This window comes from Pogona vitticeps, chromosome 2, assembly GCF_051106095.1.
Source record: "Pogona vitticeps strain Pit_001003342236 chromosome 2, PviZW2.1, whole genome shotgun sequence".
Classification (NCBI taxonomy): Eukaryota; Metazoa; Chordata; class Lepidosauria; order Squamata; family Agamidae; genus Pogona; species Pogona vitticeps.
In genome coordinates, this window is record NC_135784.1 from 101,411,293 (window position 1) to 101,425,935 (window position 14,643).

A 14,643-nucleotide genomic window follows, 5' to 3' on the forward strand; every position below is an offset into this window, starting at 1 on the left:
CCAGATACTTTTGATACCATTGATCTATCCAGTCAGCTAGTTCCAATCCTTATTAGCTGCCTAAAGCACAGGAGCCCAGCCTCTACTTCTGCCCATTTCCCTTTGCATGCCACAGAATTTGTGGCGCCTATGGCAATGTAGCGGGCTGCTTGAAAGGAGTGTTGATGCCAGGCCTCTCTGATTCCTGGGCATGCAACTGTGAATACCACAGACAAATGACATGCTGGATATTTCTGAAATGGCCCAGAAAATCACATTGATAATTCGGATGTCTGGGGAGTGTATTGTCAACACAGTCGTGGTGCAGCAGTATTCTCCAGGAGAGGAGAGGACCTGATGCTTCTGTCAAGGGTGTCAAGTAAGTTTGTTAAGTGAGTTTGAATGTGAAATAGATTGGACAGCTGCTACAGTGGAAAGGGCTAGGATTAGTGCAGAATCCAGAGTGGGTTGGGTCTTGGCTTGGGGGTAGTTTGGCTTAGCCTGTGATTAATTTAGGAATTTGAAACCTGTGGTTAAATGCCAAAGCTTATCCCTCCACTTCATACAATAAATCGACGCCACCAGCAGTCGAGTTTGGGCTTTAAAGCACACTCCTCCTTTCCAATATCCCTCTGGTCTTGAACACCAAAACCAGTATGTTATTGTGACAGATTTCATAGATCAGTGGCTCAGGATGTGATCAGAGGGGGATTTGTTCTGCAGTTTGGTCTGTTCTGGTCTGCACCTTTTCCAGGTGACCATGTGACATAGGGGATCATAATGAATTATCCCTTCCCTGATCTTTGCCTACCTAAGCCTTTCCGGGTCCCTATCAGAGGCTTGTGTCCCATCCCCCCCGTTTTGTCTCAGTTCCAGCATGTGTGATTGCTGGGATTGAACCAAAGTGTATGGCTGAAGCTGTCCCTTTCCTAAGACTACTTCACAGTTTTGGGAAATGGAAAGCTTCCTCCTACTCCCCTGTGGCAGGGGAAAGAGAGGAAGGAAAGGGGTGATTTTCTGGTTGTTTTTTTTTTTTTGGAACCCTAAGACACCACTGATGTAACAATGCCACTTTTGAAAAAAAAATCAAATGCTTACTCTTTGCCCTCCTCCACAGTGGAGCAAGGAGGAAGATTTTGGTTTCTCATGATTGTAAAGTGACTTAAACAAAGCATAAGGACAGGAACGGACATGGAGGGGGATTTTTAAAATTCTTTTCTTTTTTCCCTTTCCCTCAAGAAAGATGAGGCAAAAAAAAAGGTCACTTGAGGTGCAGTTCTTGACTGCTTTTCATTATTGGATCATATTGGATGTGCACATTTGGTTTGAACAAGTTGGGGAATTACATGTCTGAAACGCATGTTGAATCAGTTTTAAGTTCTCAGTTCAAGGCAGAGAGATAATATGATGTTCGTGGCAGTGCTATGCTTCCATTTTAGAAAGATTAATTATTTTTTATGTTTCCTACAACTATTAATACAAGTGGAGATTAAAAGAAAGCACATAAGTCACTAAACATTCCTCAGATTTTTTTGAACGGAAGTTGGGTCATCTTGCTAATTAGTGAAACCACAGAAACACACATATGAGGCAAGGTGGAATAAATATTTCCTCTAATTATTAAAGAATAATAATGCCTTTCTATTGAGAGGTACCTGAAGAGAAATACATCCAAATTCTCTCCCCCCTGCCGAGGTCATCGACATTTTCAGCTCTTATTAGTCACCTGTCTATAGATAATTTTTATGTGCTAAGACCTCTATGATGTGGTTTCATTCAGATGATTTCACAATAATTGTGTGAAATCATCTGAATTACTGAAATAAATATGTGAAATCATCTGAATTACTTATATATAAAAGTAATATTGAAGCCACATCATATTTTTACCTACATTAGTACTCCTTTTCATTCAGTTGACTGGCTCACAGTACACACACAAAAGTTTGACACATGAAATGCACGTAGAGCAAATAAGACATTATCTATGGACAGGTGATTAATAAGAGCTGAAAATGTCAATAACCTGGACGGGGGGGGGAGTGATATATATAGACCTATTCATGTATAGGTCCTATTTATGACAGACCTATTCATGTATATATATGCACACTGAATGCTGGTTAAGAAATTGTCTAAGTATACTGACATCAATATATATGTACCTGGAACATGCCAAGATGACACTCCAGCAGGCATTAGTATTCTTTCCGTATTTTATTGTGAAACATGTACAGATCTTCAGTTTTTCACCCCTCAACTCTGAAGTAGGAAAGTTGGTCCTAGAATGTAAATCCCCAAGTACAAATGATTATCTCAAATACATTAAATGCAGATGGTCCTTTTGCCTCTGCAACCATAACTGTGCTCTTTTGAGGTGCACAACACTAAGATCTCTGTGGTGTTCTAGCAGTTGTAATGCTGATAATGGACACTGCAGGTCTTGCGGTTGGCCTTCTCATTGTGAGCAGGAGAACCAGAGAGATAAGGTAAGCAGGAATTATCATGTAAGCAAAGCAATTCCTACTGTCTTCCTTGTGTTTAAAAGCCCAGGTGGAAGTGTGAACAGGACCAGAGAATACAGTTTTCAGGACCTCTTATTTATAGCAATTTTTCCTCTAAAAATTGTGTTTAGGAATTCCCCTGGCTTCCAGGATTTCAGCAAGTGTTCTGCACACTTCCAGTCATACTGATATGTAGTGTAAAATGTTTGAGGTTTGCTCAAGGCACACACTTTCATATCTCTAGGAGACTGAACTAAATAGCTAGCACTATGTTTTGCTGATTTTTTCCGTTTTGGTGGTACTTTAATAGCACTGTGGCAAACACAGAGCACCACCATTAAGGAATTAAAATCTAATTATATCCTGAATTTTGATAGGAACTAATTAATACTGTATAGATGCTAACAAGTCTAAAGCTCACTGTTACCAAGGAATTATAGCACCATGAAAAGATAAGTTCTTCTGATAACGAAGTAAAAAATTAGTCTTGCTGAGTATGCAATATCCAGGCAAAAATACACAGAAAACACGGCTTTATTGACTGCATTTGCCAACACACTGAAGAATGCAAAGGTTTCTTTTTCATAAGCAAACGGGCCATGGTCCCAACGTGTATTAAAGCATACACTGAATTGAAACATGATGAAAATTATGGCAGACAGACCTATTCCAAGGCAACACAAACAGCATGCATAATACAGCTTTCACACAGAACAATTTTGATACATTATATTGCTTTAAGGATTAACTAACATGGAAAATGTACAAAAAGGAGAAATAGGTTTTTGCATTTAATGAAAAATACATTTTTTCTCTACAAAGGAATTTCTAATACAAGAAAATAAATATTGCAACATAAGCCAAAAATAATTTAAAATTGCTCTTTTCAATATATTTTCAATATTTCTCTTTTATATTAACAAATGGCACATCACTTTCTTTGAAACAAAGAAAACAGAAGGACTTTGCCTTCTGTGACATTCATATCATTTCCTGTAACTGGTACGGAGTGGGTTGTGTTTTGTGTCTGTGTGGAATGGAGCAAAGTATACAAGACTTTCCTTAAAGAACAACCAAATCAACACACCTACTGGGTAATAGGAAATTGAAAGATCCAGTTTGCAGAAGTCCAGCAGAAAAAGAAAAAGCAGGATTGAATGCTTTGTTTTCTTTTATCTCTACTGAAATAGCTAATTCTCCCTTGTGCTTTGAAGAAAAAAACCTACCAAACATTTTACTTAATTTTTAAATAATAAATCAAATTATCTACAATGTTGTCAGAATTTGACACATAACAGCTATTCCAGAAAATCAAGGGGGCTGTAATGTATGAGTAAAATTCAAATTGTCTCTAGGAAACACCACTGAATACTAATATTTTAAAACTGAAGTTTGATTGCTCCTAATGAACCAGAAAGGAGAATAATTACTCCTCTGTGGATACAAAACATGATGTTGCTTTCCCAAAGGAAACAGGGATCACCTTTTACAGTGCAAATGTCAATGCCTGAAGTTCACGCATCATCTGAAAAACTTTTATTTAATAAAATAGATCATTTAGGCCTTTTCCTTTTGCATTGGAAGTTTCATTTACAGTGCATAGAAATATTTTCCATATAGTTTCTTCTCTGCCATTGAATATGGGGGGGGGGGGGGAGAAAGTATTTTCTTCTCAAAAGAAATTCAATTCATACCTGTATGATAACCTGTATGACGTAACTAGCTGTCAAGTGAGCATAAACAAAACGTCCAAGTTCTTAGTGACATGACTGGAAACCCTTTTTTTGGGAAATTATTTAAAATGTCAGAGCTAGATCTGAGCCAAAGAAACATTTCCTTGTAGGTAGTAATGCCTTTTCCTATGAGCAACATCCTAGTGCAGCTAGCTAGATATACCTGCCCTCAGCTGATGGGGACAGCTTGCAGTAAACATCTGGGGCACTTCTGAACAGTTACTTCTTTCCAACTACTGTATGACATGACACAAGTGAAGTTTATATGAATTCCTCCAGAACTCTGGCTCCAGTATACCTAATGATCTCCAATGGAAGGTCTACTGTTAAATTGTGAACACTGCTGGGGGACACTCAAAAGCATATTTATAGGTCCAGGCAAAGATACTCCTCAGCTATTATGCAAATATGTCAGTATTTTCACCAGAGTAAAGAAGTAAAATACTTATCTGTCCTGGTCAAATAGGGCAGAACTGTTTTCTGACATAGGACTGAATCCAGGCGAAGTTTTGACAAAGGAGGGGGGGGGGAATAGGTTTTGCTTCCCCTTCCTACTGCAACTGCCAGTAATCTGCAGCATGGAACATGGGCAACTGCAGGTAGAATCAGTGAAAAATATTTTCCCCTTCAGTTTGTGGAAAGTATGCCTCTGGATCCAAGCTACTCCTGTAACCAGAAGGGGATCTCACCAGATACATCCTAGGTTTATTCTGTTAGGTCTCATTAGTTAATTCAAACTCTTATCTCCATGTAATTAAAATTAAGTACTGTACTTTTCTTCCTTTTTCTCTGTCGCATTCTCTATGCTACTAAGCCAAATACACTCCCCCCATCTTTTTATTCTGGTTGTACAATCACGGTAACTACAAATTTTGATATAACAATTAGAAAAGCCATGATCCAGAACTTCATTGGGCCCTGTCAATTTTCTTGTGAGCAGAGGCTATTCAGTCTCTTCAACCTTAAGAAACACTCAAAATCATAATTTCATCCCATAGAGAACAGAGCATTTTATGAGACTTTGCACATAGAAATCTGTTAATTCACTGCATACACTAGAGCAAGGCAGAGTATTTCTTCTTTCTGTCGTCAAAATGCATTTTTGGTTCATAATTATTTCTTGTTCAAACTAGGAATGGAGTGTTTTACAGATTACAAACTATTTAAATAAAGGAGGTAGGTGCTGCTTTAGTTTGGTTGTTCTTTAAAGTTTCCCATTTTTCTGTCCTGAACTGCGTGAGTAGGCAAATAATGCAGTAGCTGATGAATGAAGCTGTGTACAGTGAGATTTCTGGATTTTTCCCTGTGTTTTGTAAATAGCTATAGGTAAACTGAAGCACACGGAAGCAAGATCCATTAAAAGGCAGCATATTGATTATCTGTATGACGTAACTAGGATATTGTAGCTAAAGCTTAGCAAGCTTGATAAGATAAAACTAAGTCCTATTTACTGTATTTAACATATCTGAACACATCAAGCCTTGAATAAGGAGCAGAATTTACTTGCCAAACCTTGTGGGCCAGAAGAATGTCAAATTGATTACGTTCAGTTAATACTTTTTAAAAAATCATTTTGTGAACAAAACTTTTCAAATCGGCAAAACACTGGTGTTTGTTTAGCTCCTGATTTTGGTTTCTTTTCAGAATCAAGATTCTCCAAATTGTAACTTAGCTGGAGTGTTAAGTACTTTGGAAGGCTTGAGAATGAACTGACTCCTTAAAAATAAAATAAAAATGAAAGTAGAACCCAAGGATAGCCAATGTATGGCATCATCAGATAACATAAAACCAACATTGCTCGGGCTGAAATGAGCAAAGAGCATCAGAAATCAAAATGGTGGGAGGTGATCCAAATGATAAAGCATCATCTTCAGCAAGCTTGCAACCTAATGCCTCAGCTGTGTCATGAACACAGAGTTAGTCATTTTGTAGCTGAACAGTTTTCATTCTTTCGGTTTTGTTTTCAAATAACGAGTTTCCGGTTTCTGGCTGTGCTATTTTATTCTCAAAATATTCTTTGGCATCCATAAAACAATTTCACTGATTCATCTGAACAACTGCAAGGTCTTAAGTCTCCCCCAGTTTGAAAAAAAAAGGGGTTAACAAACAGAAGTGTCCCAGTACATTGATATGCACATATATATTTAAAGTAACATACCAACAACAAAAAGTTTTAGTAAAGTCACTTTTCTTTTTGTGTTTATTCCCTGAGCTCACACTGGGGTCACTCTCATAAAGCATGTAGCAAACGTTTAACTGTGAACTTCAAAGCCAACATTGGGAGTAATGGTGTAATTAAGTGCAAATACAGAAATCTGCGTGACATATAGGTAATATGAAGAACATTTAAGGCTTATCAGAGACGATTTATGCACACCGTTGTTTAGAGTGACAATTTCTGGGAATCACCATCTTGGGTGAGGTGACAGCTTGGTAACAGACTTGCAGTTTATGAAACGGAAGGATGGAAAGAGGGGGTGCCACCAAGTTAGTTACAGAGTTTAGAGGGAAAAAACAAATAAAACAGACAGGTGTATGTTGTGTTTATAAGCAAACAACCCCTTCTGTACAACAGAAGCTTACGTGTTTAGCTCTCTGAACAGGTGAGCCATAATTTGCCTATTCACCCTGAAAGCATAGGCTTGAGTTCCTTTGCAACATTGGGAACTGAAGCTGTAGGATTATTATTATTACTTTACAAAAATTTGGAACAATTACCTGCTTTGATCTATGGAATTATTCCTTCCCTAATGTCTATTTTGGCCCAAATGTTTTGGCAAAAGGCTACTTTAATCGACCTGAGGAAATTATGGGAATTGCTTCTGATAACCAGCGCTTTTAAGTTTCACCAATGAATAATAATACCCACAGTTGCTGAATGAGACATACCTACAGAGCAGCTTTAGTACAGATATGTAATTCTTCAATTATGGAGAGCCTTAGATGAATGCTTACAATGCTGCTCAGCTGACAGCTGGGGAGACGAGGCTAAACTATGGTTCTCAGCCCCTTGGACGGACTCAGATGGAGCTGGAGAGGCGAGAAAGGAAAACCAAGGATCCAATAGAGCATAAATACACTGTTGTATTCCTCCACCCATTAAGTGCTTTCTTCAAATAAGCTTGTTGTGCTTCTTAAAAAAATAATCGCTTATTTTACTTCATAGTTGCACACACACACAACCCCTGCACATGTGTGCACATACTCATGTATGCACACCCACAAGCATATCAACACACACACACACACACAGATATATATATATATAATCTATTAAATTCTGTGTACATACTTGGCTACTGTAGTAGTATTTCCATTCTGTACACCTTGCCAAACAGGGGCAGTAACACCAGGCAGACCATGAAATCTATTATCTCGATTTAAATAATGCCCATTAAACTGTCATCCCTACATGAACAACAGATACTGGCAATTTCAGGCCTCCTCATTATAATTCTAAGATGTCCTGCTCACGATCAATAAGCCTAAGTCTCTAATGATGCACATGCTTGCATTTTGTTTAACCAGCATATGTAAAATTTGACTAAGAAGGGCTAACTACTGTTGCAATATGCAAATCTAGGTCAGTGAAGCTCGGAGCTGTTTCTCAGTCATATAGAGAAGAGGAAAAACAACAGCGCTCATGTTTCAACTATATATACAAATTAAAAACAAAATAAACAAATGGACAAACTAAACCCCTTTGACATGATACCAGGCGGAAACTGGACATGGCAGTTGTAACTAGATTTACGTGTCACAAAGCTATCACAATTGGTCTGTCTGGTGTATTAGGATGCCAAAATACTCATTCTGAAATTATCCTCATTTCCTGAATCTAACTGGCTACGGTGCCCTCTGCCACTACCAGATTCTGTGTCAGAGTCACTCATTTCTGCATCTGAGAAGTAACCATCAGTCTCATTGTCAAAAGGATGTAAGATAACCTTTGATCTGTCACTTCCGGGAGGTCCATTAACCACCTCAAGCTTCTCATTCTGCGATCTCCGAGTCCCTCTGCCCTCTTTGGGTAATCTGAACCGCACCACTGTTTTCGGGCTACCTACTGCATCAGGCACTTTAACCAGGGAGCTGGGATAGGATGGTGTGTATTTCACCGATTCCTCTTCATCATTGCTTAGGTTATTAATCAGGCTTTGGGAGGCTTGAGAATCATTTGCTTTTGGAAGAGGAGGTGCAGGATGATAAGAGCCCTTCTTAGCTGTCTTTTTCACTTCACACACCATTCTGCACTCTGGCTGAAGTTTGTCCAAACCTTTCTCTACCTTGCTGTTTCTTAAATCATGGGATAAAGATTTTGTGGTGTGATTGGACACATTATCTGTGTCAGTCCATTGATGAGAATCTTCTTGGTGTCTCTTAAAGATGGTATTCAAGCCATTTCTTGCAGGTTTTTTCTTGGTGTGTGTTCGTACTTTGCTCTTTGCTTTCTTAGCTGTGTCACTCTGCTTCAGTGGGGACTTCAAGGAATGATCCATCATAAAACTCAACAAAGTCTCTTCATCTTGTAGGAGTTCCTCAGAAAGGCCTGAGGTGGCATTTTCATGATGGCCATTGTTCAAGGACCACTCACTCATTGCCATGTTCTCTGTGGTGATCTGTACAGACTGAGCCAGCCAGCTGTTGAAGAAGGTCCCATCAATAGGAAAGGAAGTCGACAAGCCTATAAAAATGATGGGTAGAAAAAAGCAGGAAACACTTTAAAAGACAGACATTCAACAGGTTGATTTTTAAAAATGAATTTAACCTTAGTTTTAAGTGGCAGCTAAGTAATACCTGGGCAAATAATTAAGCGGGCAGAGGTTTGGGAAGGAATAATATAGGGTACATTAAAAAAACACAATGATTTTAAATCACAATTTAATTTTTTAAAATCAAATTTTAATTTAAATCGTCACACACGCGCACATGCCCTGATTTAAATAAAATCCACCCTGAACTAATATAATATGTAACATCGCAGACAAGAAAAATAATACTACATTTAAAATGTGCTGGTCTTGAAAGTCTAAATGTAAATTACACTACCAATTATTTAAGTCAAATGTTTTGTAATGGGTGAATACAGAACCTTCATAGAGTAAGTAAGTTGGGTCTCACAACAAAATGCTACATGGTTGGATTGATGCGTGGTGCTCTAAGAGCCATGTTTCTCTGTGTCTCACTTCCCGTTCCCTTCACGCAATTCGTGCTCACTATGTCAATAGACAAAACTGTTATGAGTCAACAGGCAAATGTTTTCACCCAACCTTTGTACTTCCTATAATAACAAGAGCAGCTGAACAATACTAAAACACATAATCATAAATTTACCAAAATAATGCTAAAGACGTCACAAGAATAAGAATAACCCCACAAAACCACACAGCATCAAATGTAACCTCACAGCATGAGAGATTTAAGAGCTGAGAGGGAGGTCTTTATTACTAAAAGAACACAAGAGGAGGGGCCAGGCAACTTTACCCATAGAAAGCATTCCCTACCCAATGCCATGGGATCAAGCCCTAATTGCCCAGCTCCACCTATTGCAAATGACTACCAAGAATAGGACAAGAATTGTTTCCAAGCTGTTATCTGTAGATACCCTGGTCTTGAGGGTCATCATGCTTGATAATATGGAATGATAATAATAATTATTATATGTGATCAAGTCAATTCTGACTTATTGGCAATCCTTTCCAGGGTTTCCTCATCATAGAGGGTTTCCTCATCATCCGTTCCCTTCCTTGGGGGGGGGGTATCCTTGGGCTGTGCAGCTTGCCCAAAGTTACATAGATTTTTTTTCTCCTGGGATGCACAGTGGGGACTCAAACTCCCAACCTGTGGCATTTGGCTCTGTATTCTTTGTGAAAAGAATATAGAAATTTGCTGTGAAATCCAGGGGAATTGAGGGCTCCCACTCCTACTGTCCCACTCTCTGCAACATTGGTCATCTAACACAGCAGGAATTAGTAACTTCCAAAACTGGACAACATTTATGAGATCAGGAAATGGTCCCAGCCATCCAAAACAGGGCAAAGGGAGAGGAAAAAAAAGCAGAATTGCTCTCTATGGTCACTTTTGTTCATTAATGTGATCAACGACCAGCACAATTCACATTGCAACATTTGCAAATATCTAAGATACGTTAGTAGTGGTTCATGTCTTAGAGAAATAAAGAAATTTCACAATGGTTTAAACATTACCCAATCAAAGATTAAAGCAAATAACGTTAAAAATTTATTCACTACATAAAATGTCGTTTGAATGCCACCGACTTCTGCAAAAAAACAACTTTACACAGGAAGCTGTAGTCTGCAGATTGTGACCTATGAGTACGTAGCTTCCTAACAGTCTTGAAATCTGAGCAGCCTGAAAGCCTTCTAAGCTGAGGAAGTGTAAACTTGACTCGTATTTCCTGATGAAACTGGCAAGAAAACCTAACATGTCTTTCAACCGCACCTGCATCACATGGACAGACCCCCCAGTCTGGCATAGGGGTCTTACTACAGTGGTGCCTCGCTAGACAGTTACCCCACATGACAGTTTTTTCGCTAAACATTGACTTTTTGCGATCGCTATAGTGATTCGCAAAACAGTGATTCCTATGGGGGAATATCACTGGACAATGTTTGGTCCCTGTTTCGCAAACCGATTTTTGCTAGATGACAATTTTGACAGCTCCGTCTGCGCTCGCAAAACAGGTGTTTTCAGGACCTAAGCTTCATAAGACAGCGATTTAAACAGCTTATTGGCGGTTCGCAAAGCAGCTTTCCTATGGCCGATCTTCACTAGACAACGACGATTCTTCCCCATTGGAACACATTAAATATGTTTCAATGCATTCCAAAGGGGAAATGCTTTCCTCTAGACAATGATTTCGCTAAATAGCGATTTCAGTGGAACGGATTATCGTCTAGCGGGGCACCACTGTATATATTTCCTCCAGAACTGCAAAGAGTAGTCCACACCATCTTCTCTATGCTCTTTAAAGTGTGTAAGGGGTTTTTGACAGTTACAGACAGAGATGGGCACAAACAGCTGGTTTGTCCATCTCTAGCTACAAACCAACAAAGAAACAAACATCTTTGTGAAAAATATTTGGGGGTGCTGGTGCAGGTATTACAGTACTGTAGTAAACTGCTCACTCCTGCACCAACGTTGCTTCTTGTGCCAAATCCAGGCCTGATGAAAATCAACAAAAAACATCCTAAAATAAAGTACAGGTGGAACGTGGAGTATAAAGTATATTTATCATTATCCTTTTTCTCCATAATATCCCTGGGTATCATTTGAACACTTCCACTCATATCTTAAAATATTTTATTTCTGAAGTTAAACTTACCTAGCTGTCCCAGCACAAGCTCATTCCCTGATTTCCTCTTCTCTTTCTTCTCAGGGCTGTTCTTCCTGTCATCCCTCCCTTTTCTCTTGGGGTCATTTCTCCTTCCCATTGTTCTCTTCCCAGTTTGTTCTATTCAGGTTTTAAAAAACAGAGAACATTAATAACACTAAAATTACTAACACAAATGTTGTGGGCAGATGCTGTAATTTAAAAAAAGCCTGAAGAATGAAATTAATTCATTTAAGATGTCTTACAATGGTTTAAGGCAGAGCAGTGGTATAGGACCATTTGACTTTCCAGATGTTGTGCCCTTTAACTTTCAGAAAACTTACCCTGCATAACCAATAATAAGAGATTGTGCGACAGACCAGTTTCAGTGCAGGCAGTGATTGACACCAGCTCAAAGAGCATAAGCTCTCCAAGGCTGGTATTTGCAGTGTGCTAGCAGGATGTTCCAGCTCCTGCCAACCTAGCTGTTCGAAAGCATGTAAAAAGGTGAATAGATAAATAGGGATCACCACGGTAGGAAGGTAACGGCATTCCGTGTCTAGTCGCGCAGGCCACGTGACCACAGAAACTGTCTACGGACAAAAGCTGGCTCTACGGCTTAGAGACAGGGATGAGCACTGCACCCTAGAGTCAGACACAACTGGACTAAATGTCAAGGGGAACCTTTACCTTTTGCCTAGCAGGATGGTAGACCATTTCTTCAGATAAAATCATAACTTTGCCACAGAAACCTTTGGCTCTCCAAATATCTTGAAATACTGCTCTTGCAATTAACAGTATCTGGACAAAGATCCTGACCACACTGGTGGTGGGACAGGAAGCTCTAGCCTCCACCTCCCTTCTGAGCAGTCAAAGATTGCTCCTTGCATATCACAGTGGCGCAGCAGCAAGACTTGCACGGCTGAAGCCTTGGGATCTTCTCATTAGCAAGGACTATGATACTGTCAGCACCCTAAAGATTATCTGTTTCTCCTGGGCTTACATGCTGCCCTCATGGTGGCTGGGAGATAAATAACATTTTCCAGCAATGGTAATTATTGCAGTCTATCCTTGTTGCAATGCAAACAATTTGAGGGTGGTTTGATCCTGAATGGGCAATTAAGTTTTACAAAATATGTGCTCTTCACTTGATCATATAAACTGATCCAGCAGCCTGCATTTTTGGGTGCCATGGAAGAATAGGGCTATGGGACTGTTGTGGTGAGCACCTTCACTTCCAAATTTACCTTTACATGACTGCATGCTAGTAACAATGGTGGGAAAGCAGTGAAGCTGGCTGAGATCAGTGGGGTAGAGAAAGTTTAAAATCCAGGCCTCCTAGTGAGTGAGTGGCCTTGCTCGAGCACGAGTGCCTCTTGCAACAAAGTGCAGGATAAGAAGACACCGTGGGTTTAGGGCGAGAAAGCCAGGGCCCCAGATACTGCCTGTCACTTCCCTTGAGAATAGGACTGGCAAGCTCTTAACAAATATCAACATGCAGTCAGACAGACAGCAGTGGGTTTGGGGGCTAACCCATATTTTGCCCCGAGTGACATATGTATGGGTAGTCATGGTCAAAAATATTGGCACCCTTGCAATTCTATCAGAAAATGCAACCCTTCTCTCATCATTTCTTTGGTTTGTGTTGGAACAACACAAAAAGACAGAGAAGAAGTCAAATCTGATACACTCCCACACAGAAACCCAAAAACGCATTGACCATGCTGCAATCCCTTTCGCCATGCATGTTGGAGGGAGAGTGTCAAGCAAATCTGACGCAAAAACCCTTGATTTCTGAAGAGCGGGCTTCCCTCAGATGAGGAAACTAGTTAGAAAGAAGATGAAAAGGAAGGTAAAAAGAATCCAATCTCTCCAGAGTGCATGAAGCCTGTTTAAAACAACGGTAGTAGAGGCCCGGCGGAAGTGTATATACCACAAAGAAAGAAGGGCTCAACTAAGTCCAAGAGGGTGCTGGCACGGCTAGCAAGCAGAGTTAGAGAGGCTTTAAAGGGCAAGGAGGGGTCCTTCTGTAAATGGAAATCCTTCCCAAATGAAGAAAATAAAAAGGAACACAAAACTCTGGCAAAAGAAATGTAAGATGATTAATATGGAAGGGCAAAGAAAGACTTTGAAGAACGTATGGCCAGCAATATAAAGGGGAATAATAAAAGTTTCTTTATATGTTAGAAGCAGAAAACCTGCCAGAGAAGCAGCTGGCCCTCTGGATGGTGAGGGAGGGAAATGGGAAGTAAAGGGGGACTTGGAGATTGCAGAGAAATTCAATTAGTTCTTCACATCTGTCTTCACGACAAAAGACCTTGGGCAGTTTCTGCTGCCTGAATGGCCCCTCCTGACTAATGAATTAAATCAGATATAGGTTAAAAGAGAGGATGTTTTAGACCTAATTGATCAATTGAAGATCAATATGTCACCAGGCCCAGATGGCATCCACCCAAGGGTTATTAAGGAACTGAGGTATGAAGTTGCTCATCTCTTAACTAAAATATACAACTTCCCTTTTAAAACGGCCATGGTGCCAGAGGACTGGAGGATAACACATGTCACGTCAATCTTTAAAAAGGGAAGGAGGGGGACCTGGGAAACTACAGGCTGGTTAGCCTAACGTCTGTTCCAGGAAAGATGGTGGAGAGCCTCATCCAAGATAAAATCTTAAAACAACTAGAAGAACAAGCCTTGCTGAGGGAAAATCAACATGGCTTCTGTAAAGCTAAGTCTTGCCTCACAAGCTTTTTAGAATTCTTTCAAAAGGTCAACAGGCATCTGGATGCGGCTGAACCAGTAGATATTGTCTATCTGGATTTTCAGAAGGCGTCTGATGTGGTCCCTCACCAAAGGCTACTGAGAAAGCTCCACAGTCAGGGGTAAGAGGGCAGGTCCTCTTATGGACTGAGAATTGGTTGAGAACCAGGAAATAGAGAGTAGGTGTCAATGGTCAGTTTTCACAATGGAGGGAGGTAAAAAGCAGTGTGCCTCAGGGATATGTCTTGGCACTGTTGCTTTTCAGCCTTTTCATAAATGACCTGGAGATGGGGATAAACAGTGAGGTGGCCAAGTTTGCAGATGACACAAAACT

The 14,643-nt window shown here is 39.9% G+C and overlaps 1 protein-coding gene across 7 annotated transcripts in view; it reads right to left on the reverse strand.

Annotated features, from left to right (window-relative positions):
• Positions 1 to 2,999: 2,999 nt before the first annotated feature.
• Positions 3,000 to 14,643, reverse strand: part of JADE2 (jade family PHD finger 2) — a 236,507-nt gene continuing 224,863 nt past the window's right edge. For 3 of the 7 annotated variants that reach the window (XM_020794422.3, XM_072990138.2, XM_072990139.2), the window contains exons 11-12: positions 11,562 to 11,690; positions 3,000 to 8,900 (exon numbers count right to left, since the gene is read on the reverse strand). In XM_020794422.3, the coding sequence (XP_020650081.3) occupies positions 8,008 to 8,900; positions 11,562 to 11,690 (1,022 nt within the window). In that variant the 3' untranslated portion in view covers positions 3,000 to 8,007. The remainder of the gene's footprint in view (positions 8,901 to 11,561; positions 11,691 to 14,643) is intronic. The other 4 variants (XM_072990142.2, XM_078385722.1, XM_072990141.2 and 1 more) reach the window with 3 other exon arrangements.